At 45.8% G+C, this 27,686-nt stretch overlaps 1 protein-coding gene and 1 pseudogene across 2 annotated transcripts; one reads left to right on the top strand and one right to left on the bottom strand.

Annotated features, from left to right (window-relative positions):
- Positions 1 to 649: 649 nt before the first annotated feature.
- On the bottom strand, positions 650 to 27,329 carry COPS7B (COP9 signalosome subunit 7B). 2 transcript variants are annotated; one of them, XM_059053640.2, is made up of 8 exons: positions 27,245 to 27,329; positions 23,677 to 23,834; positions 19,614 to 19,791; positions 15,377 to 15,452; positions 13,041 to 13,129; positions 10,046 to 10,248; positions 8,051 to 8,156; positions 650 to 2,389 (listed from the first exon to the last, which is right to left on the bottom strand). In XM_059053640.2, exons 1-8 carry the CDS (start codon positions 27,305 to 27,307, stop codon positions 2,231 to 2,233), a joined length of 1,032 nt encoding a protein of 343 aa, XP_058909623.1. In that variant the 5' UTR covers positions 27,308 to 27,329; the 3' UTR covers positions 650 to 2,230. The 2 variants fall into 2 exon arrangements, with proteins under 2 accessions (XP_058909623.1, XP_058909624.1); XM_059053641.2 differs by lacking the exons at positions 23,677 to 23,834; positions 27,245 to 27,329 and adding an exon at positions 21,705 to 21,845.
- On the top strand, positions 15,835 to 18,148 carry LOC131751529 (large ribosomal subunit protein eL28 pseudogene; annotated as a pseudogene).
- Positions 27,330 to 27,686: the final 357 nt, after the last annotated feature.

The raw sequence follows: 27,686 nt of genomic DNA, 5'->3' as shown, positions 1-27,686 counted from the left end.
CTGTAGAGCACTTTATGAATGTTCTTGTTACTGTCATTGCTCTTTTTTAAGGAACAGCAGACCCATGGAGAAGGTGAACCTAGAGCTTCCTAGGGCCTGGGGCAGTCAAACAACTAGTGGTCACGCATTTCATACAAGTGAGTCACGCTTCCTACCTAGTCTACTCCCCAGTGGGAAAGATAAGGATGGAAGACCACTTGCAAAGGTGAGAGTGACTGTTTTGTGTCCAGAAAGAATAGTTGGAAAAACCTACAAGGCTGGGAGGTGTTTTTTTTTTTTTTTTTTTTTTTTTTGCGGTATGCGGGCCTCTCACTGCTGTGGCCTCTCCCGTTGCGGAGCACAGGCTCCGGACGCGCAGGCCTAGCGGCCATGGCTCACGGGCTTAGTTGCTCCGCGGCACGTGGGATCTTCCCGGACCAGGGCACGAACCCGTGTACCCTGCATCGGCAGGCGGATTCTCAACCACTGCGCCACCAGGGAAGCCCTGGGAGGTGTTTTTGAGAAATATGTTTCAAAAAATTTCCCCAACATGTGTTCCACTAAATATTACCAAAAAAGGGTTTGGTGGTGACATCAGTGCTGAGAACAGGCTTCCTCCCCCAGGCCTTCTTTGAGACCTTAGCAATGAATTTCCAGTGAGGATATGGGATGCAGGATGTGCCGAATTTATTTAACAACAGAACCCCTTTTCCACAGAGCATCTATCAAAGGGTTTCATGAAACATACTTTGGGAATTAAACCCTCCAGCTGGGCATAATGTTATATGGGGACATGAATCATAAAAAGGGAAACAAGAATATTTTGTTAACATTTGATCAATGGTAGGCAGCTGTTGGGACATTTTGGAAAAAGGAGAAATCCATTTTTTAACCATGGCACTGAAACAGTATCACATTTTCCCTGAACCACCCTAATTCTAGCCCCTCATGATCTACCAGCTATGCAACCTCACATGCCACAGTCACATACATTACACCTACTTTGTTTTTCTAAAATGTGCTTTTTCTCTCTTTAATATCAGTCCAGGACCTCCACCTCCCTTAAAAAAAAAAAAAACACACCACCACACGCACACATACACACACCCCACCCTCCAACCAGGTGAAACTCCCCGGCGATTAGTCTACAACAAATATTGACACGAGGGGGAAAAAAAGCATGTTGAAATGTATTAGAATCAGAACCTGTACAAAAAAAAAAAAAAAATTAAAATATAACCTGAAACTGTTCAAGTTCAGAAAGGCTAGTCAAGTCCTTTTCTCTTGCCAGGAGAATGCCATCATCAGAGGGCTCTGGGTCACCAGCCAGGGAGGGTGGGAAGAAAGAAACAGAAGCAGCAACAGATCCTTCACCAGATAGAGGGGCCTCAACACCACCATCCCCACCACGGATGCAGTCGGGAGGAATTAAAGACCTCGGGAGAACAAGCGTTGGCAGACAGCCCCAGTGGGCAGCCGCGGCCTTCGCACCAAAAACCAGTCTGAGTAGCCAGAGGCAGCACGGAGCGGGGCCAGCGGAGAACACCAAGCCGGAAGAAACTTCTGCCACCCGGCAGACCCGCAGCGACCCCTACGGGTGCTCAGATTCCAGAGGTTAATCAGCCCGGTGCTCCCAGCTAATGAGAGATTGGAGCTGGGCGTAAGAGGCTGAAAACCCGCAGGTTTAGTAAACACAGCCCAGCAGCACATCCCTCCGTGGCCTGATCTGAGCTGCCAACAAGGGATAAGGCAGGAGGGGGAAAACAAAGCATTCTGATACCTGGCCAGAGCGCCTGCACCACTGTGGGTGCTGTGGCACACGGGGCTGGAGGAGGGGTGCCTCCCGTCACGCAGAGAGGGGCCTCCTTCGCGGTCATCCCTGCGGGCCAGTTAAAGCTGCTTCCAGCTTATGACCAGCCTGACAAAATGACATGAAGCAAAAGAAAAACTGGGAGGGATACAAGCCCTTAGACAGAGACAAGAACCTCCTGGAGGGAAGCTGGGCAGTGTCTGGCCCTGTTGGGATGGCATCCGTGGAGCCCCTGAGTCTGAAGGGAGCGACTGGGGAGGAGGGAGTGGGAGAGGGAAGGGAGTTAACGGCTCTTCTGGAACAGTACCAATGTGCGGGCGGCGCTGGTGAGGGGACGGGCAGGTCTGGAACTCATGGAAGGTAGAGAGGGGAGGAAATGGCCCTTGGTGTCCCCTCCCCACCTGACCCAGGCCTGGTGAGTGCCAGCTGCCCCAGCCGGCCCTAGTGGCGGCTGGAGACCAGACCTTTCACTTTGGACATCTTCTTAGTGGGTGGCCTCTGCTCAGCATGGGGGGGACACTCTCGTTCAGCCAACTGTTGCTCCATCTCCTGAGCTGAGGAGGACGCGGTAGCTTTGAGTGTCTTCTTGATGTTGGTAACCTGGAGGGAGACACAGAATTGGTGTGGTCAGCTTGTAAGCGCCAGAAACTCACTGCAACTTGTTCTCGCTATAAGGGGCGCCGCTCAGGGAAGAAGCCAGAATCCTCTGCAAGAAAATCTGCGATTATCTTCAGAAACTCAGATGAGGAGAAACAAGCAGGGGCTGCTCATGGAAGATACATGGAAATGAGTCAAGCAAAAAGTGGAACTAATGCTTTCTTGGTTGAAAATGGGGAATAAGCCAAGTGGTAGCGGACCATTTGGCAAAAAGGTACAACACAGCAAGTGAAAGAAAGCACTGGTTGAAATGGCCATAGAAAAAGAAAGGGTGACGCAAGATGCTATACCCAGCTCACTACTGTTCACATATGAAACCACAGATATTTTCACCAGAGCTTTGGGAATACAAGCCCCAAATTCCCGCGAGCCCTTCTTGAATAAGCAACTAGAGGATACACTTCAGCCAACTAAGTGACAAATGACAAAAAATGTAGTAAAAGAAAAATGCGACCACAGTACTGTTTTCAGCATTCCTTTCTTCAATTAACAGAGAGACTCCAAAATATTTAAGCAACTCTTTTTTTGTTTTGTTTTGTTTTGTTTTGTTTTTTGTGGTACGCGGGCCTCTCACTGTTGTGGCCTCTCCCGTTGCGGAGCACAGGCTCCAGACGCGCAGGCTCAGCTGCCACGGCTCACGGGCCCAGCTGCCCCGCGGCACGTGGGATCTTCCCGGACCGGGGCACGAACCCGCGTCCCCTGCATCGGCAGGCGGACTCTCAACCACTGCGCCACCAGGGAAGCCCTTAAGCAACTCTTAAACATATCTTACGCAATATCTGTGTACTGTTCTAGGATGAATGTTCTACCATTTTTTAATTATTCCCAGTTTGTTTTTCACTTATGTATGGTGCTCCTGTGAACAGCCCTCCATGTTTACCTTTGCATACTTTTATGAACACCTGTGGAGGACATATTCCTAGAATTGAGCTTTCCGCATCAAAGAGTTTGCACATTTTACTTTAGTAACTATTGCTATACTGCCTTCTGAAAAATGATTGTACCAACTTGTCCTTCTACCGATTGTGTACTCCTGTGCCCGTGTTTATACACATTCCCCAACACCAATTCTAATGGCTTGTTCATGCCTTTGCCCTTCAGCTAGCTGAGGCGTATTGGTGCAGAGTGAGGTGTACGTTTGTCGGTAAGAAAGTAAAAGCGAAAAAAAAAAAAAAAAAAAGAAAGTAAAGGCGGGGACTTCCCTGGTGGTGCAGTGGTTAAGAATCTGCCTGCCAGGGCAGGGGACACAGGTTTGAGCCCTGGTCTGGGAAGATCCCATATGCTGCGGAGCAACTAAGCCCGTGAGCCACAACTACTGAGCCTCCACTCTAGAGCCTGCGAGCCACAACTACTGAGCCTCCACTCTACAGCCCACGAGCCACAACTACTGAGCCCGCACGCCACAACTGCTGAAGCCCGCGTGCCTACAGCCCATGCTCTGCAACAAGAAGCCACCGCAATGAGAAGCCCACGCACCGCAATGAAGAGTAGCCCTCGCTCGCCTCAACTAGAGGAAGCCCGCGTGCAGCAACGAAGACCCAATGCAGCCAAAAATAAACAAATAAAATTTTAAAATAAATAAATAAAAGAGATATTTGGTTTTGTTTTACTTCAGCGTATTTTGATGGCCTTGGGGGAGAGATTAAGAAATGTGATTTCTCCGTTATCACCGCTTTATAAAATAACACTCCAAGGTTTGTCCAGTTTGATATGTTTTCTAAGCATTCATTCAAATGCCTATTTAACTCCTCAAGCAGCTTTTTCTTATAGAAGCTATCTCCCAGTAAGCTATTATTTCAGGTGCTCAGTGACCCTGGCAAGCCAGAAAAAGAAATGAGACTTACCCCAAGGAGAAGCCTGGTTTGTTCTGTACCCCTGACACGCCACTCAAGACCCTGTACAGGGTCTTGACTAGCCACGCTAGTCCCCGGCCTCACACCCAGAAGCAGTCATTTCTTCTGCCTTGTTGCCTTTCCTGCACCCTGTTATTCCAGCCTGGGCAAGCCTCCTCCTCCGCTAGCCACCTCTGACCCTTCCTCTTCCACAGACCCGTCCTGACCACTAGCCTCCCCTCGACCTACACTGCCTGGCAGCGTCCTCTCACTCTCAGATGGTGGCCTCCTGTGTGCTGTGTCTCCTCTGTGTTTCAGCGGTTCTCATCTAGCTTCCAGTAAGACTACGTACTGACAAAGCTGAGTCCTCCACAGTCAGGTAAACATGCCATAGGGAAAAAGAGGTCTTCTTGGGCAAGTGTCTCTTAGCCTAAGAAATGAGGCCCTTTATCTTAAACGAGGCCTCAGCCTGGATGGGGGGAATGGCGTGGCTCACAGTGGGTCCTATTACGGATATGTCGTGCTCCGTCAGTTTGACTGTTCGCATTTTAAACACAGGGAGCTCACAAAGTAGACTGCTGAGCCAGTAACAGACTCTCACAGTTGAAGGGGAGTCAAGAGTCAACTAGCTTTTTGTAATAGCTGTGCAGGTCTACCTGCAGATAGCTCCTTCCAGGGCCCAAGAGTGGCCACTCATGTAGGTCCACCAGTTAAGCCCGTCTCAGCTTCAAGAAACGATCCTGAGAAGTCTAACTCCTCTTTCACAGAGCCGCCCTTTAAACGATGACTAAATCCCGCAGACTTGTCTTCTTTGGCCTAAATGGCCCTGATCCTTCTGATTTTCTTCCTTGAGTAGTCTGGCTTGCAGGCCATCCCCATCCCATTACCCCAGATGACCTACAGTTTGTCAAGCCCCTCAAATCATGGGCCTCAGGAATTTTCAGGTGGGACTGCGCCTGCTAACAAAATCACAGCCTAGCTCTACTAGAGACTTTAAATATTCAGGCAAGAGGAGAAAGAAGAGAGTCTTAGGGTAGCAAAACCTCTTTGAGCCATGGGGCAGAGCAAAGGGAGACAAGAGAAGTAGAGTGCACAGTGGGGAAAGGGCCACATAGAAAAGAAGAACGGGGAGATGGAGAGAAGCACCCTCCAGGAAGCACCAAGAAGCACACTCTTGGTGCACAAGGCCGACAGGCTCAAGACCTGTCACTACCTTAACTCCTGGGGCACTTTCTACATAAAGAAAAACAGAGCTTACTTTGTCCAATTATGCTCTATTACCTACCTGACTGGAACACAGCCTATTTTGTGACTGCAGCAAGAACTACAGATTGACATTCCAGAGAACATCAGACCTATAAGCACACTGAAATATAAAGAAAAATACACTCCAAAATCAACTGTAAATGAGGAGGTGTTTTGTGGAGGTGACCATTACCTCCCCTCCAGAGTATTTGCTCAGAGGTAACGAAACAGCTCATAATGTTGTTCTATCTCCTCCAGGTACGCTGGAATTGTAACTAATTATGTGCCATTTCTGTGAAAAACTAGAAGGAGAGAATATTCTTCGGCAGTTTGTGATGGGGCCGACTTCGTTACGAGGAAAGACTCTTAAAGCTGATACTCAACAGAAGATAGCTGCTGTCATAAGATTTGGGGAGAACAACGTCAAGTTTTCCCCTCTGGGAACAAGCAATCTAACTTAAGGACAAATAAAGAAAAGATCAACTCAGTTGAGAAAATGACTAAAAAAGCTCAATCAAGAGTAACGGAAGCATAAATACAAGCAGAATAGGACAGAATTACAGCAGTGTTGGTGGTAGATCTGTTTTATTTTCAAGTCAACCAATACTTCGTGAGCACCTTCCATGTGCCTCCAGCTGGGGGATGGTGGGCACCCTACACAGAGTAGCCAGATCATACATTTGTCTATGGAAAAACTGTCAAGGCTCTGGGCTTTGACCATGCCCCCACTCTTCTCATACCTGTCTGTTCTAGATTTCCTAGACGATTATTAAATTAGTAGACTGTTTTAATTGGTAGTGGAGGTGACCTCGGCGGTGTCCTCACATTTCTTTCTCTCAAACTTAATCGAATTCTTACTGCCACCTGGTGGCAGCGCCAGGCTCTGCCAGCAGGAGCAGCCGTGTTTTCCAGCAGTGCTTTTCCAGCAGAGCGCCGCTGAGAGCAAATCCGTGTGTGCTGGCTCTCATTTAATAATCATAATTTAAGGAGCCCACACTGTTGTCTACGTATTGGTCGTGCTTCAACATTAGGCAGTGCCTTCTTTCATCAGATGCCATTTTTTCTGGAAATAAACTTGAGCCATTCAAAATTCTAAAACTAGTATCATTCAGTTTTGCAAACGACCACAGTCAAGCCCACCACCTGCCACACAATTAGCAACAGTCCAAGCACAATGGGGCAGCCAGTAGTGATCAGGTTCCTCCTCCTGAGTGTTTCAGGCTATCCCAGGCCAGGTGGGCGTTTCGCCTCCAAATCTACTGTTTCCAGGGTTTGATGTACAGGGAAGAATCAGTGAATATTGTCCTACTTTGCTCAGACATCCATCCCAGGTCAGAGAAAAGACCAAACTATTCAAGAGGGGGATCACAGAGCTTATTAGAGAAGCTGCAGGCTCACTTTCCTAATTGCATCTGTCTTTGACTAATGCTAAATTAAATATAGTTCACACTTGTTTGGCTAGAAGTAGAGTTAAAAGTTTACATTGGATGGAACATTCACAGAGTAGGTATGCATATATATACAGGGATGTGTGTATCTGAAATAGATGCACTCTAATTCATGAAAGCAGAGTTCAGCAGTCCACTGACACTTATAGGGTGTGCCTGAAATATAAACACTCATTTGAGCACCTATTATGTGCTCATTAGGCACGGGACAAGGAGCTGGGCTTACAAACACCAGGTTTTATTTTCAAGGAGTACATACAATAGAGTAGGGGAAATCTTCAAATTTTACAAACCCCCCTTAGAAAGGCACAACTACTTATTTCTTATGTTCCTTAGCTGTAACTCTGGGTCCCATTCTGCTACACTCTAGGATACCTGACTTCTAAAATTCATTAAATACCATTAATGCTTCAAGCTCCATCACGCTAGAAAAGGACTTTCAGTGCTAAAATTCTTATCTCCAGGGCTCCAAACAAATTGGGAGATGGCTCCACAAGTGTCCAGGCTATAGGCCAGACAAACGCCCATTAACTCAAGGGCTGGAGCCTGCGTCTCTCCCAGAGGCTAAAAGTGTCCTGAACAACCAGGCGTCTAACACCACAATCACACACTTTTACCTTCACTTGCATTTCATCCACCGAATTTTTTCCCTTTTTTCCTTTTTCAAGATGAAACATATCATGCATTTTAAAAGGTTACAACATACACATACAGATGAGAGAAGAATGCAATGAACACTGTGCACCCACCACACAACTTAAGAGGCAGAGCAGCCACGCGGCCTTGAAGCCCCATGTGCCCCAGCCCAGCCGCACCCCCGCCTCGGTCCCGCCTGGTAACCACCATCCCTCCATCCATCTTTAAGACCCATCCCCAAACTCGTCTCTTTTGCTCTACAACTGCAAAGTGCGTGTCAACTGAGCAATGACAACATTCCGCTCTCCGAGCCCGCTCACGTTCTGGTGAGCACCTCACCCAGTGCCCGCTAGTGAGTGAGTGCTGCTTCATCTACGCCAAGATCACACGTCAAGGGACAAGCAGGGATACCCCGGAGTGGGGACAGGTGTTCTCTCCCTCACCTCGGCCTCTACCTGCTGCTGAGTCCGGCTGTGGCTCTCCTTGTACTGGTTGGCTCTCAGAACTTGCTGCTCGATGCCCAGCAGGACCGCCTCGCAGCCATCGCACCTGTACAAGAGAGAACCAGCTCTGAGCCACAGAAAAGCCTGGCAGTTGTCCTCCAGCATCCCGAACCTCCCTCCCCGATTCCTTAGAGACTTCCTGTAACACTCAGTCTGCCAGGGCTCTTGCCCCTGCACTCCTTCCAAAACACAGGTGTTTCTGAATACATAACATAGGGCAAATGGAAACAAACACGGAGGATGTGGGGTGGTTTCTTAGAATACAGCTTTAATTTCCAACCTTTGGGTCCCATAGGAAAGCTTCAGAGAATGTGCAATTAAAGGAATTAGGAGAGACTTCACAGGTGGCACTGATTAATCAGTTTTCTCAACAGAAAAAATTATTTTCTAAAAGCATCCTATTTTGAAGATTGCCCTTTTTCTCAGAAGTGTGTTACTTCCCAACTGCCACCCCCTCCCCATTATATCATTTTCCCCACTTTTTATTTTGAAAATTTTAATACATTAAAAAAAAACGTTGAAGGTATAGAGTACAATAAATAGCCACATACCCTCCACTTTAGAGTCAACAGTCGGGAACATTCTGTGTATTCGTGGTGCCACTCTACATACCAATTTTGTTTCAAATCTAACTCCAATGCATAAAAACAAGTTGTAAGAATTTGTACTAGTAAATATCCTGGAATGGGGGCTAGAATAGCCCCTCTGGGTGCAAACACGTTGAAGCCAGACTATGGAGGTGAAAAACAGTGTCAGTCATCTCAAAAACGGAAAAAGACGGCCAGCTTTAGTGGGACTGGAAACCTAGATTTCGTATGCCAGACCACTTTCATGTTAGGGGTGTTTTCTAAGTTTATTTCCCATTTAGTCTGACTTCACTGTTTTAAGATCTTTCGAAAGTTCTTGCTTGTGTCAGATGTTGTAAAGGGAAGGTGTCTGGAGTCACACTTGGGACAGAACCTGGGGTAAAGGGTGGGCAAGTACATGCCTGGGGATCCAGTAGCAGCTGAAGTGAGGGAAACTTAGGGGGCTGTGGACCCCCAGAGGGTCAAAGCTGGGCTGTACATCCCTGGATACACACCTCTAGAGGCTAAGCCAGAGCGTCAGTCTGTACATACCTGGACACACATCTCTAGAGGCTAAGCCAGAGTAAGTCTGTTTAAAGACAAAATGAACCCCACCCCTCTGCACAATGTCTGCCTACTCCGCTTCATGACCTCCAACGTGCCATGTGCCTGCCTGGGAACACACCCTCCTCACCTCCAGTTATACTCTCACCCTGGCCCTCCTTCACAACTCAGTCTTGAATAACACCATAACAGATCCGTGTAGAACGTGCAACAGCTCTTGCGAACATCAAATTCCATTAAAATCGAGTACATGCAAACGTTCCACTTCCTTTTATATACCAAAATATATATATATCAAATATTCTGTATATGAGTCTGTGCTCCAACTTAGAATAACCCATTCCTTGTCTTTAATATCCTTCACTATGTTTTACAAACACTAGCCCAATGTTACTGATGCCGAACTTGGTTCTCTTATCCAAAGAATCTTACCAACACTAATCCCCAAGCTTGGGCAAACTGTGAGGGTGAGTTTGCAAAGCACAGGATCAGTGTCACGCAGCAAGGCTTCAGAGGCTCCACCTGCCAACTCTGGGCATTTTACAGCCTGCTACTAAATAGCCCCCAACTGCACAGGACAAGAACTATTTTACAACCATGGCACTAGGAAGCCTGAAGTGGCTCCTACTGCCACACAGCTGTAGTCACAAATGCAGCCCCACTCCCTAGCTTGCTGTCCCAAGGCCCCAGCTCCCAGGCAGCCCCAGCTGATACCTGGAGACCACATTTCCCCAAACAGAGGCATAGAGGGCATGCTAGGTATCCCCTTCCTAAAGAGGGGGGCACCTCCTTCTTTGAGCCTCACCATTCATGCAAGGTCTTGACAATATTATTGATATCTTTCTTTCGGATGTCACGGCCAATGCAGAAATCCACTTCCAGCAGCTGGTTTCGCTGATCCAGCTTGCCCTGGATGATATCAGTGTAGACAGCCTCGATGATGAGGTCTTCCAGTTCCCGGAGATTCCGCATCTCCAGGTCCTTCAGCAGCACGGAGTAGGGGATACACTATAGATAAGGTACATGTGATGTTTACAAAAACCATTGGTAAACGTTGAAGAAAATTCAGGTTATTACTCAGATAGCCTCAGGGCTTCGGGAAATGCAGTCTATGGCAACAAGAGATGGATAAATGAGCTGTGAGACCTGTGGCATCCAAACAAGACCCACAGCATCTAGGAATGCGTTCTGCTGCATCCTCCGCCTCCTGGACTTTGCTCAGCTTCCAGCTTTCATGCTCTGAAGCATACTCTTAGAGATCCCAAAGACTCTTTCTAGAGGAGAAAGGGATATCCTCAGTATCTGACACTCTGCTGCCTTTTGGAAGCTTGCAGAATTTGTATAAAACGCCAGATCATCAAAAACAACTCCAAAGAATCGCAGACACTGGAGAGACAAACTGGCTGCTTGCCCAGCAGAGCACAATGTTAAAAACTTACAGGCTAACGCATCCACCTACAGAGAGCCAGTGGATACTGCAAGCTCAGAGGTCATCCTGAAGTTTACATGTTTTCTTGGTCTCTTACAACCAATGTCAATTCCCCAACAGTAGTCCTGTAACGGACTGTACCAACATTCTGCATGACTCCAAGACAACTGGATATCTGAATATCCAGTTTTCCGTAAATCCTATGACACATCACTGTTAGTTTGAAAATTAACACAGCAATCAAATCTGCAGAAACAGGAGGAAGATGTATGAGGAGAAGAGGGCAAACACACCTGGGGGTTTTTCTATGACTAAAGGTCTGAAATCCAGGGTTGGTACAGGGGCTTAGAATGACATCTTGGACAAAGGATTAATCTCCAAAATATACAAGCAGCTCATGCAGCTCAATAGCAAAAAAACACACAACCCAATCCAAAAATGGGCAGAAGACCTAAATAGACATTTCTCCAAAGAAGATACACAGATTGCCAACAAACACATGAAAGAATGCTCAACATCACTAATCATTAAAGAAATGCAAATCAAAACTACAATGAGTAATCATCTCACACCGGTCAGAATGGCCATCACCAAAGAATCTACAAACAATAAATGCTGGAGAGGGTGTGGAGAAAAGGGAACCCTCTTGCACTGTTGGTGGGAATGTAAATTGATACAGCCACTATGGAGAACAGTATGGAGGTTCCTTAAAAAACTAAAAATAGAACTACCACACTAACCCAACAATCCCACTACTGGGCATATACCCTGAGAAATCCATAATTCAAAAAGAGTCACATACCACAATGTTCACTGCAGCTCTATTTACAATAGCCAGGACATGGAAGCAACCTAAGTGTCCATCGACAGATGTATGGATAAAGAAAATGTGGCACATATATACAATGGAATATTATTCAGCCATAAAAAAAGAAATGAAATTGAGTTAATTGTAGTGAGGTGGATGGACTTAGAGACTGTCATACAGAGTGAAGTAAGTAAGAATGAGAAAAACAAATACCATATGCTAACACATATATATATGGAATCTAAAAAAAAAACACACAAAAACGGTTCTGAAGAACCTAGGGGCAGGACAGGAATAAAGATGCAGAGGTAGAGAATGGACTTGAAGACACGGGGAGGGATAAGGGTAAGCTGGGATGAAGTGAGAAAGTGGCATGGAAATATATACACTACCAAATGCAAAACAGCCAGTGGGAAGCAGCCACATAGCAAGATCAGCTTGGTGCTTTGTGACCACCTAGAGGCATGGGATACGAAAGGTGGGAGGGAGACACAAGAGGGAGGAGATATGGGGATATAAGTATATGTATAGCTGATTCACTTCGTTGTACAGCAGAAACTAACACACCATTGTAAAAGCAATTATACTCCAATAAAGATGTTAAAAAAAAATGACAGGTTGCAGAAATGAGGGAAGAAGTCGCTCCTACTCTTTGCTACACTTGAGAAGTTCATGATCAGGACAAAAAAAAAAAATTCAGGTCCTCATTTCCTAACAAAATAGGCCTCCAACCTGAAGTGCCCAGCTGAGAATCAGAAATTTGTGATTAGGCCAGATAAAATAATTTTAGCAAGTGAAACAGCAATCCAAGAACAAATATACATCTCTCCAGCTCAATCACAGAGGGCAAATGCAAAAAGCAAACTTTTTCAAAGGCACAGCCCCACAAAAACTTCGACATTTAGGCTGGGATTGGGCAGAGAGCCAAAAATCAACTATAAATTAATCAAACCTGGATCTTCTTTGTTAAGGGCTATGAGCAGTTGGTTGCACGTCTTCTTCTAAAAAGAAGAACTCAGAGATACAGTGGAGTGGTACCTTTCAGAAGGTTAGGGTCAAAAGTTAGCATAGAAAGCAAAAATTCCAATTAGTATAACTAACCTTGAAAATCCCCAGAGGAAGGCAGCATATTAAAAAATCTATCTCTCAGTAAGTTCAACATAGCACGTTTTTCCTCCAGCACAGGAACAGTTCACTGTGCACTGAGCAACAGCTGAAGCAGTTAACTTGCCTTGAGGTGCCTTGCTGTTTGCAAATCTGTATCTTGAAACAGCAGTCTCCTTTAAGCATGGCAAAATGCTCCGAGCACGTGGGTACCACGGCATGCCAGGACTGAGACCTGCTGCTTCACCGTCACTCCTGGGCATACTTTTCCTAAATGGAATGGTGAGTAATTATCTACACTATTTTAACTGTTAGCTTTTTCTCTTTTGTCCTTTGCCAGGCAAATTTCATGCATTTATGACGCAACTCTACTGTGTGTAGCTGGGAGTTCCCACACTGATGCCAACGAGACACCTGCCTCGAGGTAAGGAGGAAGACAGGAAAGGGTTTGGACCGTACCTTCATCCTTGACGCCAAGCTCACGATGGTGAGGTGTTTCAGCTTGTTCTGCTGAGCTGTGCTCAGTTCTGGCAGGCTCTCCTTGTTGGCTGCTCAGTCCCACCCACCACAAAAATCAAGACACAAAATAAAATTAGGATTTCTTCATGGAATAAGCGCACCAACTCCCCACATCAAACCTACTATTGAATCACTGTCATGACTCTGCACTTATTCACTAAGCAAATGTTCCATAAGCACCTCCCATCTTTTCTGAAATACCATGTGCTTCCAAAGAAGACAAAACTGAATCTCTACACACAAGAAGCTTAGTCTCCTAAGAAGCCGGGCATGAGTGCACAAAATGACATGACAATTTTCTTACTGGAGTACTATTTTCAACATGTCTTCTCTGAGCGTCTGTTATGTGCAACGCACTGTCTTAACTGACTCAAGGGGAACAGACGGGGCTTGTCGGCTGCTACGCTCCGCAACTCCAGGAGCGCCAACTACCACCCAGAGTTGGTTGGCCCTGGACTTGTCCTCAGTCTCACCATCCAATGTTCCAACAGCTACAAATGCAAGGGAACTACCAGAAGAAAAGTACAAACTACCAGAAGAGAACAAGAGGGTGAGGAGGACGGGGAGAGGCAGAAAGGGAAAAAGAGAGACGGGGAGAGAAAAGTGAGAGAGTGCAAGTGAGTGCAGTCACACCGGGGAACGGGGGAGGTACAAGAGACAAAAAGAAAGAAAGGTGGACTACGAGATGATCCTTGAAGGACAGACACAATCTTAGCAGTAACAGTAACAGCAACAGCAATGGCACCAGCCAAGGCGACATATATGGCAAGCTTTACTTAGTGTAAGTGTACACACAGATCCATTCATACATACACACATCCAGGTAGTCCTCACCACAGCCCCACAAGACAGATTCCAAATGTCTTCAACTCCTTATCCATAATGCTGGATTCCAAAAAGCTGAATCCACACTGCTTTTTCTCCCTTGAGCACGGTGCTGAAATTCATCTGGTGGCAATTCCTGACCTAAATTGAGTTAGGCTTTTTATCCCACTTGTTGTGAATATTCATTTGTTTTGCTGCAAAACTGTGAATGTGTTTGACTACCGGTGCTGCCCACATCTCTCGAGGGTGTTACATAAAAAAAGTCTATGCATCATATTACCTTTTTAAAGTCCCCCAAATTCTAAATTATGAAACATCTAGCCCAAGAAGTGCAGATAAGGGATTGTGGATCTTTTTATTACTCCCATTTTACAGATAAGGAGACTGAGGTACAGAAGATCATTTAATTTGCCAAAGAACACACAACTATTGAAGTGGACACAGAATATCATGCAAGAATCCTGGTTCTAGAGTCCGTAAAATGCGGCTCTTTAGTGAGGATGGAAACAAAGGATACACGCACTGGAACAACGTGAAGGTCAGAAAAAGCTGGCAAGTGGCAAACTGTCCACTCTGGCAGCAAGACCGAGTAAGTAGAAGTGACCATGGAGAAAGAAAATGAGAAAAAAGGGGAAGTCGAGGACATAGTAGAGAAGACCCTGAGTCATACCACTAAAATAAACTGCCAGGCCTATGTCATAACACTAAAATAAACTCGGGAAGCCAGACAAAAATGGCTTGGGTGGAAGGTAAGTTAGCGTTTGGACATTCATGCACCTCATTCCTGATATTTAAGATTCTAATTTATCAATACAATGACTCAAATGATCTACAAAAGAGAGTGGGGTCAGTAGGTTACGGAGTATTCGATTATGGAACATTGAAAATGACTACAAAGACTTAAAACATGGATAAATGTCTACGAAATAAGTGAATAAAGCAAGATATAAAATTGTATACATAATCCAATTATACCTACATATCAGAAAGCATAAGCACAAGGAAGAAAAGTCCAGCACGATAATGCTAACAGTAGTTTAACGGTAGTACAAGTGACTTTTTTCCGTTTTCCAAACTTTCTTCAATATGATGACAGTATTTAGATAAAATTTACAACACTTAAACACTTTACAAAGTATTCTGACATTTCACAACACTCCAAGTGTTCTACAAACACCGGTCCTCACGAATCTCCTCTGGAAAATAAACAAGGGCTTTATTTATGGATGAGCATAAACAGAGTCCCCATTTACCCACTGGGAAATAAAAGGTGGGAACGAAAATCCTCATGGGAGGTCACCTACAGAGCACAGTAAAATGAGAAACAGCCAGGTTAGGAAGTTCCCACCCCATGTTTTATATCCCAGACCTCAGTGACCCTCATGAAGGCAACATATCCAGACAGAGCAACATAATTAAGAAAAGTCTTTGGAGGATCTTAACCAACTCACCTATGTAATCTGGGTATGTTCCATAGGCAAACAGGTTCAGCAACTGCAAATAAGCAGCATTACCTCCTTCTGCAAGCTGAGGAGGAAAAAAAAAAAAGCAGTTCACAGACCGAGCTACCAATCACTGCAGTGTTCAAGAAGAGGGCAGGTGGTCACGTGCCACAGTTCTGGACAGTTTTATTCTTGGTCCCTTCCAACTTTTTGAGTCTTTGGGAAAAAATAAATAAAGCCCCAAGTTTAATTTTTCTCTCTCAGGAATACATGCTTTATACCGCACATAGCACGCCCAACACACACAGACACACACAGCAGTAAGCACTGGGAGCAGTTCAAGTTTTCTCAGGATTCCCTTTGCCATCAAAACAGACTGGAGGGGCTTCCCTGCTAGCGCAGTGGTTAAGAATCCGTCTGCCAATGCAGGGAACACGGGTTCAACTCCTGGTCCGGGAAGATCCGACATGTGGCGGAGCACTAAGCCCGTGGGCCACAACTACTGAGCCTGCGCTCTAGAGCCCACGAGCCACAGCTACTGAAGCCCGCACACCTAGAGCCCGTGCTCCACAACAAGAGAAGCCACTGCAATGAGAAGCCCGCACACCGCAACGAAGAGTAGCCCCCGCTCGCCACAACTAGGGAAAGCCCGCACACAGCAACGAAGACCCAACACAGCCAAAAATACATCCAATAAATAAGTTAAAAAAAAAAAAAAAAACAGACTGGAGCAGCCTTGTCAATATACCAGCTTGGCGGGTACAGCACAAGCCACTATCAATCCAAACTGAAAAAAGTATAGGGTTGGCTCCAAGCTTCAGGACTACATGTGGACTGTGAATGCTGGAGATTAGCACAGCATAAGGTGTGACAGAACAGCCCAGCTGGGACAGAAAACGAGGATATCAGCCCCAAATAAAAATTTTCATTAAAATTACTTATTCCTCGCTAATGCTAATGGCAAAGAGCCATCTGTAGAAGAAAAACGAAAGAGATACTGTTCTGCCAGGAACTGCTCTACTCTGTTCTGCTGCCAGTTACCATAACTGGGTGTTTCCCTTACAAATATGTACCTGTTACTCTTCCAATTTACCAAACTCAATAAAGTCTACACAGGAACCAAATGGTATTCTGTGGACACCAACAATAATACCACTTGATTTTAACCATCTTTTTAAAAAAGCTTCCAAAAACTACGTCTGTGATTTCTGACCACTGAAAGGCAGCTAGCTAGCTTATTCCCAGCTCACATATGGAAAAAAACAAACTATGGGAAGATAAGGGTGATTTGCTAAGCACTCCAATGAGAACTCTGGCATCTGAATACCCCAGCCTACTGTCTCAGGTTACCGAGAACCTCCTGAGGCCCTGAATCAGAAGTGGAAGAGACCATCAAATCTAGCCCCCACTTTTCAGACAGGTGATTACAAAACTAGCCATAAAACACTATTTTCTCTAAAGCAGACACTCCAAAATTTCTCCCACTGGCCTAAGTCAATAAGGTCTTTCTGGCTTTAATTTTCATCCATCTCCGCTTACCCAAACTTCCATATGAAACAACCACTTGGCATATTCATTCAGGCTTTTCACAAACCTGAAGAAACACACTACCCTTTGGTCATCTCTTCTTTTGAAAAATGATGCGCTACCAAGCCATGAAAAGACAGGGAGGAAATTTAAATGCAATATTACTAAGTGAAAGAAGCCAACCTGAAAAGGATCCATATGTATGATTCCAACTACATGACATTCTGGAAAAGGTAAAAAGATCAGTGGTTGCCAGGGATTAGAGGGGAGGAAGGGATGAAGAGGCAGAACAGAGGACTTTTAGGGCAGTGAAATACTCTGTATGATACTGTAATGGGACATGTCATTACACATTTGTCTAAACCCATAGACTATAAAACACCAAGTGTGAACCCTAATGTAAACTATGGTCTCTGGGTGATAATGACGTGCCAGTGTAGTTCCACACTGGTGGCGGATATTGGTAATGGGGCAGGCTATTCATGTATGAGGGCACAGGGCATATTAGAACTCTCTGTACCTTCCTCTCAACTTTGCTGTGAATCTAAAACTGCTCTAAAGAAATAAAGCCTATTAAAAAAAAAAAAAAAAACCTCAGTTTTCTTAAATTTCCCTCACAGGATTCCTTTTCTCTCTCTGGTAATTAAATTTTTACTGAAAGCCTACTGTGTGTCAGGCTACATAATAAGCTCTAAGGAAACAATGGTGAGCACAACAGACCTTACCCTCACAGAGCTTACAGTCTAGCAAGCCAGTCTGACATTAAATAAACATTTACAATTAAAAAATAAAACTAGGTCTTCCTGTTTCCAGCTGTTGCAGGGAGAGGAAATGATGCCACATCCACACATCTGCCATGGATGATCACGGGGAACTGCTCAAGTTTACTAACCAAGAGGAATAAGCAGATGTACAGCAGCAAGTCCAGTAACGTGAAGAGCCATACTCCTTCTGCTACAACGGGCTGATTCACAGCAGGGCTATGGGCACGGAGCCGGCAGCCAATGGCAAAGGTGTCCTAGGGTCGTGAAGAGAAGAACTGGCCAGCAAAAGTCAGCCACCCCACGTGTGTGGACCACCATCAACAAGAACGCCTGGCCGGCACTCGGCAGCACCGTGCACGTGATCCTCAAGAGCAAGTACTGCCCAGACCTGCACACGGTGGCCGTCAGCAGAGCGGGTACCACCCTGGGCAGCCAGGAAGAAGCTGTGATGGTGAAGAGGAAGCCGACCCACCCCACCAAGAGCTCCTGAGCACATCCTCCAAAGTCAAAAAGATGTCACCAGACTTTTCGATCAATCAATATAAAAGTATCAATCAATAAATATAAAAAATATCCAAAATGGGAAGTAGAGGGTGAAAAAGTATAGGTTGCTTTACATGTCTGTTCCACCTGGTTACTCTTCAACAGATCTTCTCATTTTTAAGGCACAACAACCAAAAGTGATACCCAAGTTTTTAATAACAACATCAAACAAGCAAACAAAGCAAAAAGGACTACTTCCCAGCTTTTCATGTCTTTTTTTTTTTTTGCCAACGTTGGGGGAAGATGTGGAATCTTTTTTTTTAAATTTTATTTATTTATTTTTATTTTTGGCTGTGTTGGGTCTTCCTTTCTGTGCGAGGTCTTCCTCTAGTTGCGGCAAGCGGGGGCCACTCTTCATCGCAGTGCTTGGGACTCTCACTATCGCGGCCTCTCTTGTTGCGGAGCACAGGCTCCAGACGTGCAATCTCAGTAGTTGCAGCTCACGGGCCTAGCTGCTCCGCGGCATGTGGGATCTTCCCAGACCAGGCCTCAAACCCGTGTCCCCTGCATTGGCAGGCAGATTCTCAACCACTGCGCCACCTGGGAAGTCCTGTCATATCTTTTTTACACACCTTCTTCAGCACAACACTACCCTTTTCACGGGAACTATATATATAAATATATATATATTAATAAATTTATTTATTTTTATTTTTGGCTGCTTTGGGTCTTCGTTGCTGCATGCCAGCTTTCTCTAGTTGTGGCGAGCAGGGGCTACTCTTCATAACAGCACACAGGTTTCTCGTTGCAGTGGCTTCTCTTGTTGCGGATCACGGGCTCTAGGCATGCCGGCTTCAGTAACTGTGGCATGCGGGCTCAGTAGTTGTGGCTCGCGGGCTCTAGAGCACAGGCTCAGTAGTTGTGGCGCACAGGCTTAGTTGCTCTGTGGCATGTGGGATCTTCCTGGACCAGGGCTCGAACCCATGTCCCCTGCACTGGCAGGCAGATTCTTAACCACTGCGCCTCCAGGGAAGCCCAACAATATATTCTTTATTCATGCCCATCTCATGTTCAATAACAAACATTTTCTGCTATGTATGTACCTGACCAATTTTCAATGTCTTTATTTGCACTGGAGGTTTTTTGTCCCTAAGAATGACTGAAATTACCCCTGTTAAACATCAGTCCATGCTTATACTCTACTTTTCTAATTTATCAGGTTCAGTGGATTTTTCCCCTATCTTTCAAATTACTAGCAACCCAATCTAAATTTGCCCCAAATTCAGATGAAAATATTTACCAGAAGGAACCCCGGACATCACCCTTGCTCTCTTCCCCTGCCTCACCAATTCCTCAAAAGGATATCTCATGGGTCCACAATGCTTCAGCACTGAAATTCCTTGGAAACCTGGAGAATCACAGGAAGGTTGAGAACAAAGAAAATAGAAAAATTGTTTAGAAACTGCTCTTACCTCCTGCACATTGGCCAGCTCCAGCAGTTCTCCAAAGACATATACTCCAGGAGCCTCCAAAACTTGGCTTATGAGAGCAGTGAGGGCTGAGCCACTGGTACCTTTGGCTAGTAAGATAAACTGTTCCAGGAGGTTACTTGAGGGTTTCTGTTCACCTGCCATTCTCTGGTCTTGAGATCTGTCCAAAGAAAAGTATTTCAATCATTCTTCCTTCTCCTTTGCAAAGTCTATGACTATTTAATGCTGGATCAGACATCAGAATACTTTAATTTTACAGTATTCAAAAAAAAAAACCAGCTCCTCAGTCCAGATCTCACTTGGTGAGATGGGTAGCATTTAAGTGGGAGTTAAAGGGATTTTGTCCTTATTCTGAGGTTTGAAACACATTTAGTAAAAGCCACTTCATTCCATCTGGCCCTTTGCCAAAGGCAGCACCTTCTAAGCCCTTAAACCTAACCAGGACCTAAAGAAACACACAGGAGTATCTCAGTAGGTGTCTTATATCTACCTCATTTTTAGACTCTGGTTAAGAAACAGAGAATCTTGCCAAAACACAGAGGCAGAAGATGTAAGCAAAAGCAATCAGTTACAGCTTCAGTGTGTCATTAGAATCCCACCTACAGCCAGATACAGATAAGGAAAGACAAAAAGCAGACAAGAAAGATGGCCCATTTATCAAATAAGTCATTGATTAGATAGAAAAAGGGGGAAATCATCTTGAAAAATAAGCAGCAACATATTCAAACTAAGAAAATACACACATACATGCTGTGTAAGTCCATGAGGAAAATCCCTTTATTTGGCCTCCTACTGATATGTGACATTTTACCAAACACGACTTCAGAATTTGCACAAAATCTCAAGAAAACAATAAAAAGATTTGAGAAAACAATGAAGATATAGTATTGCCATCCTGAAGACATTAGGACAGTAGGGTCCCTCAACTGTATAATCTACTTACTACAAGCTGGGTGCGTGAACACACACACTGCGTATCTATTCTACAGGAGTTCTCCATGAGAAAAGATTACTCCTCCAAAAATGATATATACTGGGCAGTGTGACAAAATGAAGAAGTATAGTAGAGTGAAAAAGACAATAAATCAAAAAAGGTTAGCTTCGGGCTTCCCTGGTGGCGCAGTGGTTGAGAGTCCGCCTGCCGATGCAGGGGACGCGGGTTCGTGCCCCGGTCCGGGAAAATCCCACATACCGCGGAGCGGCTGGGCCCGTGAGCCATGGCCGCTGGGCCTGCGCGTCCGGAGCCTGTGCTCCGCAACGGGAGAGGCCACAGCAGTGAGAGGCCCGCGTACCACAAAAAAAAAAAAAAAAAAAAAGGTTAGCTTCGTGCAAGAGAAACTAAGTTTTCCTTTGGAGGCAGGCACCAAGAGTGGCAGCCCTTTCACAGTATTACAAAAGCAAGTATGTCGCTTCATCCAGGGTTACCTAAGAAGGTCTTGTTGGAAACAGCAAAAATGAAGTGCTAGGGAATAAAGGTTGCTGAGGGAAGGGGAAACTGAGGGGAGAGGGTAGGAAGGAGATGTAGGGGGAAGGTGATGGTTAGGAGAGGAAAAACAAAAACCTCGCTTCAAAGTGGACACGTTTGAAGACACTGAATGACAGGGCGTGGAGATGGAGAAGGGGTAGAAAAACGGACAGAACTTCGGTCCCTCAAAAAAACCTCGGCCTAAAAAGCAAAGCCCGCAGGGGCAAAGAGATGAGGAGGCGCCGATAATCGCTTTCTTCTGGAGTGGGAGAGCCTGAGGAGGCGGCTAGGAACTCAGGGGAGATGAATTCCCGTCCTAGGGGGAGGCGCTATTTTGATAGACGGCAGAGGGGCAAAGGAGCAGCCTTTACGGGTGGGGAAGCGAGAGCAACCGCGGTGCGGATGCTGAGAGTCGCGGACTGGGCTGGACTTCAGCGCGGGTGGCGTGTTCCAAGCAGAGCCGCGGGTGCAGGGTGATGAGCCGCGGGTCGCGCTCCCAGGAGCGGGGGCGGGGCGGTGTGGCCGAGGGCTTTTCCCACGGCTGGCGCTAAGCCTGACGGCCCAGACGAACCTAGCACGCCGGGCCCCACCCCCTCGCCGGCCCCTACCTGTCCTCGCCGCCTCTCCGTCCTCTCGGTCGCTGGCTTGGCCTCCCGGCGCCTGCCCGCAGGTTGTCAAGCGTCCATGATCGCCCCGGCGTCCGACGCTTTTCTGCCTCCGCCGACCCGTTGCCCTTGAGGCTCCCCCGGAAGCCTCCCGCCGCTGCACTCGAGTTCCGCCCACACTAGGTTCCCCCGCCGCGTTTGCAGCCTCAGACCTCCAGTGCGGCCCCGGCCGGGGAAAGTGGGTCCCGAGCCGGGCTGTAGCCCAGGACAGGGTGGGGGCCCTGAGGAGAGGAATATAACCTAGGCAATTTTTGGCCCCCCAACCATCGCCATCACCATCCTGGGCCCTAATCCATCCTCTTTGGCCGAGCTTTACCCTCAGAAGTTCCGTACGGCGACTGTGGCTACCCTAGGGGTACAGAGACATACTAAGCCTAATAACTACCGTTTACTGAGCGTTTTTCCATGTGCCAGGTGCTGTACATTGTCTCACTGAATTCTCATAATGACTCTAGGCCTGTAATATTATTCCCATTTTTCAGGTGACATAACTAAGCCTAAAAATCCAAAAGCCAGGGACTTCCCTGGTAGCGCAGTGGTTAAGAATCTACCTGCCCATGCAGGGGACACAGGTTCAAACCCTGGTCCGGAAAGGTCCCACAGATCATGGAGTAACTAAGCCCGTGAGCCACAACTACTGAGACTGTGTGCCACAACTACTGAAGCCTGTGCACCTAGAGCCCATGCTCCACAACAAGAAAAGGCACCACAATGAGAAGCACACACACCACAAAGAAGAGTAGCCCCCGCTTGCCGCAACTAGAGAAAGCCTTCGCACAGCAACAAAGACCCAACACAGCCATTAATTATTTTTTTAAAAAATCCCAAAGCTGGTAAGTATCATAGTCTGCTTTGAGGGCTTCCCTGGTGGCGCGGTGGTTAAGAATCCGCCTGCCAATTCAGGGTACACGGGTTCGAGCCCCGGTCCGGGAAGATCCCACATGCCGCAGAGCAACTAAGCCCGTGAGCCTCAACTACTGAACCTGCGCTCTAGAGCCCGCCAGCCACCACTGCTGAGCCCACGTGCCACAACTACTGAAGCCCGCACACCTAGAGCTGGGGCTCCACAACAAGAGAAGCCACTGCAATGAGAAGCCCGTGCACCACAACAAAGAGCAGCCCCTGCTCGCCGCAGCTAGAGAAAGCCCACGCACAGCAACCAAGACCCAACTCAGCCAAAAATAATTTTAAAAAAAAAAGTCTGCTTTGAAACCAGGCTATCTGAAGCCAAAGACCATGTTCTTCATCTTTATTCAGAAAATATTTTAAAATAAGCAGAAGATGGGTTGAACCAACAATGGTTATGTGACCAAAATGACATCCGTGGCATTGCATTTGGTACTTACCAACTCCCCTGGAAGATGGATGAGAATGCCACATAACTGAACACTTAGGCTGGTTCCTTTAAAGTATACACCACAGACTTTCAGGTCTTGAAGATGAGAAAAAATAACCCTATTTACCTTTCGTGCATTCGAGTGCAGAAATTAGACAGATGCAAAGGAGCCAAGCACCAACACATTCATTTATTTTAAAAATTTCTTTAGCACATATTAGGTTCTAGAAGTTTATATGAAGATGAGACAAGGTTCTTGCCCTCAAAAAGCTTCAATGTGTTAAGTGCTATGAGAGAGAGATGACAACACTTTGGAAGCACAGAAGAGAATGTGTTGGGGAAGAGAAAGTGGGCATCTTATGGGCAAAAAGCGGAAGAAAAGAGGGCAGTGACCATAGTCACAGAGGCCTGCACTGTGCAGCATACACTAATGCAGAGAAGAAACCCACAGTGACTGGAACCCAGGGTTCAAGGATAAGAAATGAGGGCTACAGAGCTGGAGTCAGGTCATCAAGGTTCTTGGAAACCACATGCACAGCCCTATACTCAGTAAAAACCTAAATACAGCAAAGTTCCTACCTGGGAGAGCTCAAGGTTCCTGGGAGAGACAGGTCCATCTGGTTAGGACAGATGATGCCACAAGGAGCCCCAGGGGTACAGATAAGGCCCTCCTGGCTGTGTCCTGGAGAGAGGTGATTTAAGGAAGGCTTCTGGAGGAAATGAGGCTTGAGGTGAGCCTGGAAGAATGAGCGTGCAAATCAGAAAGAATACTAGCCACGTAAAAGCCATGTTTGTTTGTTTGTTTGACCTTAAGGGCACTGGGGAGCTATTGAGGGTTTTTAAGCTGTGGAGGGGTCTGAATAATTGCCATTTTGGACACTAGCTGCTGTAGGAATGTACTGGATGTGGAGAGAACTGGAGGCTGGGAAACGCTTGAGGTGACTGATGTTTTCCAGTTAAGAGACTGTGAGATCTTGAACAAAGGTAGCTGCAGCTGGTCATGAAATAGAAGGGTCACTGTTGGAGACATTTAGATACCTTAGAATCTATCAGACCTGGTGACCAGTTGAATGCAGGGATAGAGAAGGAAGATATCACCCAGGATTCTGGCTGGGGAGGCCGGAGCTGTCTGGAGGTGGTGTTAGAGAATGGGGCTGCAGAGGAGAAGGAGCAAATTCGGTGGTGGAAGGAGAACAACTAAGTTCTGTTTAAGTTCATAAATATTCCAGCTGTGCCTCCATGTCCTCCAGAATAATGTCCAGACTCCAAGGCTGCAGTTAAAGCCCTTCTCAGTATGCCTCCCTCCTACCTATCCAGCTTTGTCTCGCCCCACCTCATTAGAGCCCAAACTCCATGCCTTCCCGGCCTAACAGGACTCGCATCTTCTCTCTGACACGAGGGCCTATGCTCAAACTTGCTCTCTCTTCCTTTTCACAGTGCTCTTCCCTCATATTTGTCTGTTAAAATTCCACCAACCATGTAGGCAAAGATTTAAACAATGCAAAAAGCACGAATCATAAAAAGGAAACATTGAACTATGGCACTTGATTAAAATTAAGAATTTCTCTTCTCAGAAGACACCAGTACAAGACTAAAGAGGCAAGCCACAGACTTGGAAAAGATATCTATGAAGCATGTATGGGAGAAGGAACTCCATATCCGACTATATAAAGGACAACAAATCAATAAGATAATTAGCCCAATTAAGAAAGTGGGCAAAAGACTTGAACAGGCACTTCACAAAAGAGGACATCAGGTAGCCAACAAGCATATGACAAGGGCTCAACACCAAAGACAATGTAAATGAAAATTATAATGAGATACCACATTTAGCCAAAATGGCTAATATTTTTAAAACTGACACCAACCACCCTCTATTGCCACAGGTAAGAGTCAACTAGAACTCTCTTAGGTTGCTGGTGAAGGTGAAAAGTGGTACAAACATTTTGGAAAACTGGCAATATCTACTATTGCTGATGGTATGCCCTACACACAAGCCAGCAACTCCTCTCCTAGAAATAAATGCATGAGTCCACAAAAAGAAACATTTAAGAATGTTCATTGCAGCTTCGTTAATAAAAGCCAGAAACTGGTAAATGAAAACCTAAGTGCCCATGAACAGTAGAGAAGATAAATGGTGCTACACACATACAACGCAATACTACTTAGCAATTTTTTTTAAAAAAGCTACTGCGACATACAACATGGATGAATCTCACAAAAATATTGACGAACGAAAAAGGCCAGACTCATATTGTACTTACTTATGATTACATTTAAATGAAATTCAAGAACAGCAAAATTGATCTACGGTAATAGAAGTCAGAAGAGTGGTTATCAGGATGGAAGGATGCAGCACTAACTGGGAAGGGGCACCCTGGGAAGGGCTCTGGAAATGTTCAATAGCTGGATTTGGGGGTTGGTGACAGGTGTATACATATGCAAAAACTGTGCTCTTGCTGTATGTGTTACACTTCATTAACAAAAAAGATTTACAGATAAAATTTTTTTTTTTTTTTTTTTTTGCGGTATGCGGGCCTCTCACTGTTGTGGCCTCTCCCGTTGCGGAGCACAGGCTCCGGACGCGCAGGCCTAGCGGCCATGGCTCACGGGCTTAGTTGCTCCGGGGCATGTGGGATCTTCCCGGACCAGGGCACGAACCCGTGTCTCCTGCATCGGCAGGCGGATTCTCAACCACTGCGCCACCAGGGAAGCCCTACAGATAAAAATTTTTAACACAGAAAAAATCCTACCCATGCCACCTCCTCCATCAAGTTTTTCCAGCTGAAATATATCTTTCCATGGGGGCCTCTGTAGCATTCTAATGTCCTTTCTTTTGTGCCATTCATCACAGTTCATCTTGAATTTCAGTGGAGTCTCTTTATTTCCCTAACTAGATGGTTATCTTGCTTGTGGCCGTGACCATGCCTTTCACCTTCTACCAACAGAGAGTCTGGCAAATAACAAAAGCTGAAAAAGGTGTTTGTTGAATTACATGGAAGGAAAACTTGGGTGGGTGCCCAGATAGGTGAAAGGGGTACAGGAAGAGGAAGGAAGGCCTAGGAAAGAGATAGCAGATCTCCAAGGAAACCTTAGCTTACGCTACAATTTTACCTAGTTTCTGAAATCATATTAAATGTCGCCTTGAGTAACAAAGAACAAATCAAAATACCAAGTCTTACCTAGACTGAGGATAAACAAACATTGCACTCCTTCACTTGCAGGAAAGCCACCAAATAAATGCTTACCTAATGTCAACTGAAGAAAAATGCACAACCTAAAAGTTGTGAGTTATGTTTTATTTGGAGACCTTACTGAGGACTATAGCCCAGGAAACAGCCTCTCAGATAGCCCTGAGGAACTGCTCCAAAGAGGTAACAGAGGAACCAGGATACAAAGGAGTTTTTGCTGAAAAGAAAATATGTAATTGAACATCAAAAGATTACTGCTAATCAACAAAAAACAGACATCTCAAATAAATGGTTTTAGTGCTTTTCTATTTATGGGAAGATGCAAGTGTCTGTGCTCACTGAAATTATTCCTTAGATATGCATCTTAATTATCTAGGGCAAGTATCCTGTTTTTCTCCATCCTGAATTACCCTCTGGGCCCATCTTCAAGGGTGGCTTCAGTGGCTGATGGCTTGATGGTGGCCAAAATTTGTTGTTGTTTACTGGAATGGCAGGCAACATTGTTTACTGAAATGGCAAACAACACCTCTGGGTGTTTCAATCTTGATGGGAAGACTTCACCAAGGAGAGTAAGATCGCATAGCCATGCTGCTAAAAACATCATCACCCTAGTGTAGTGCAAAAAGCCCAGACTGCAGGAGACTTAGAGCCGAATTCTAACTCTGCCCCAACTTGCTGTGATCCCTCAACAATCTCTTTGCCTCTCTTGGCCTCAGTTTCTTCATATGTAAAAATAACAGGGGTTGGATTAGAAAATTCTCTGAAGTCTGACTGTACTGATATTCTGAGTATACAATCGATATCTCTCTCAGTCCAACGCTGGAGCACACCAGAAACCCCTGCAAAACACCCAAACGGCGCCCCAGGCCAACGAACAAGTACGACTTGAAGGAGTCATTTTGTTATATTATCTTTCATAATTTAATCAGTGTTTGTGTTTGTTGTTTCATCCTTACCATGATTTGCAGGAGATTTCTGAGTTCCATGCAAATAGAAGCTACCTCTCTGTGGGCTGTCATCTTTTGAGGCTGAAGAGGATCTTCCCGCCTGGTTTCAAGTCTAGAGATTCAGAAACCACGAAACCTACAAGCAGGTTTATGAACTTGCGCGCACTGCGCGGCACACTGGAATCTAAGTTTCAGAGGAATTGAGTGCAGGGAATGCTGGGATTTGTAGTCCCTGGGCTTTCTGTTGTGTATTGGGATCTGTGGTCCCCCGGGCTCTCCCCTGGAATGCTGGGAAGTGTAGTCTCCACCACATCGCACAGGGCAACCTGCCGTTATCTCAAGAGCCCTACTGTGCCCAGCGGCAGGAGCGGGCTCGAAGCGAGCCTGTGCAGATCTGAAGCCAACCCTCCGCTGGTGCAAACTCTAGGCAACAACACCAAACGAAAATTTT

The sequence above is a fragment of the Kogia breviceps genome, chromosome 2 (genome assembly GCF_026419965.1).
Source record: "Kogia breviceps isolate mKogBre1 chromosome 2, mKogBre1 haplotype 1, whole genome shotgun sequence".
Classification (NCBI taxonomy): Eukaryota; Metazoa; Chordata; class Mammalia; order Artiodactyla; family Physeteridae; genus Kogia; species Kogia breviceps.
Note: the sequence above shows the minus strand (reverse complement) of the source record. Positions and strands in the feature narration are given on the sequence as shown.

Coding starts and splice junctions, on each gene's coding strand:
- COPS7B (XM_059053640.2), bottom strand. CDS start 27,307: ATGACAGCCCACAGAGAGGTAGCTTCTATTTGCATGGAACTCAGAAAT. Junction 10,249..13,040: donor GCTTGGCGTCAAGGATGAAG/GTACGGTCCAAA, acceptor CCTTATCTATAG/TGTATCCCCTACTCCGTGCT. Junction 8,157..10,045: donor GTCAAGACCTTGCATGAATG/GTGAGGCTCAAA, acceptor TCTCTTGTACAG/GTGCGATGGCTGCGAGGCGG.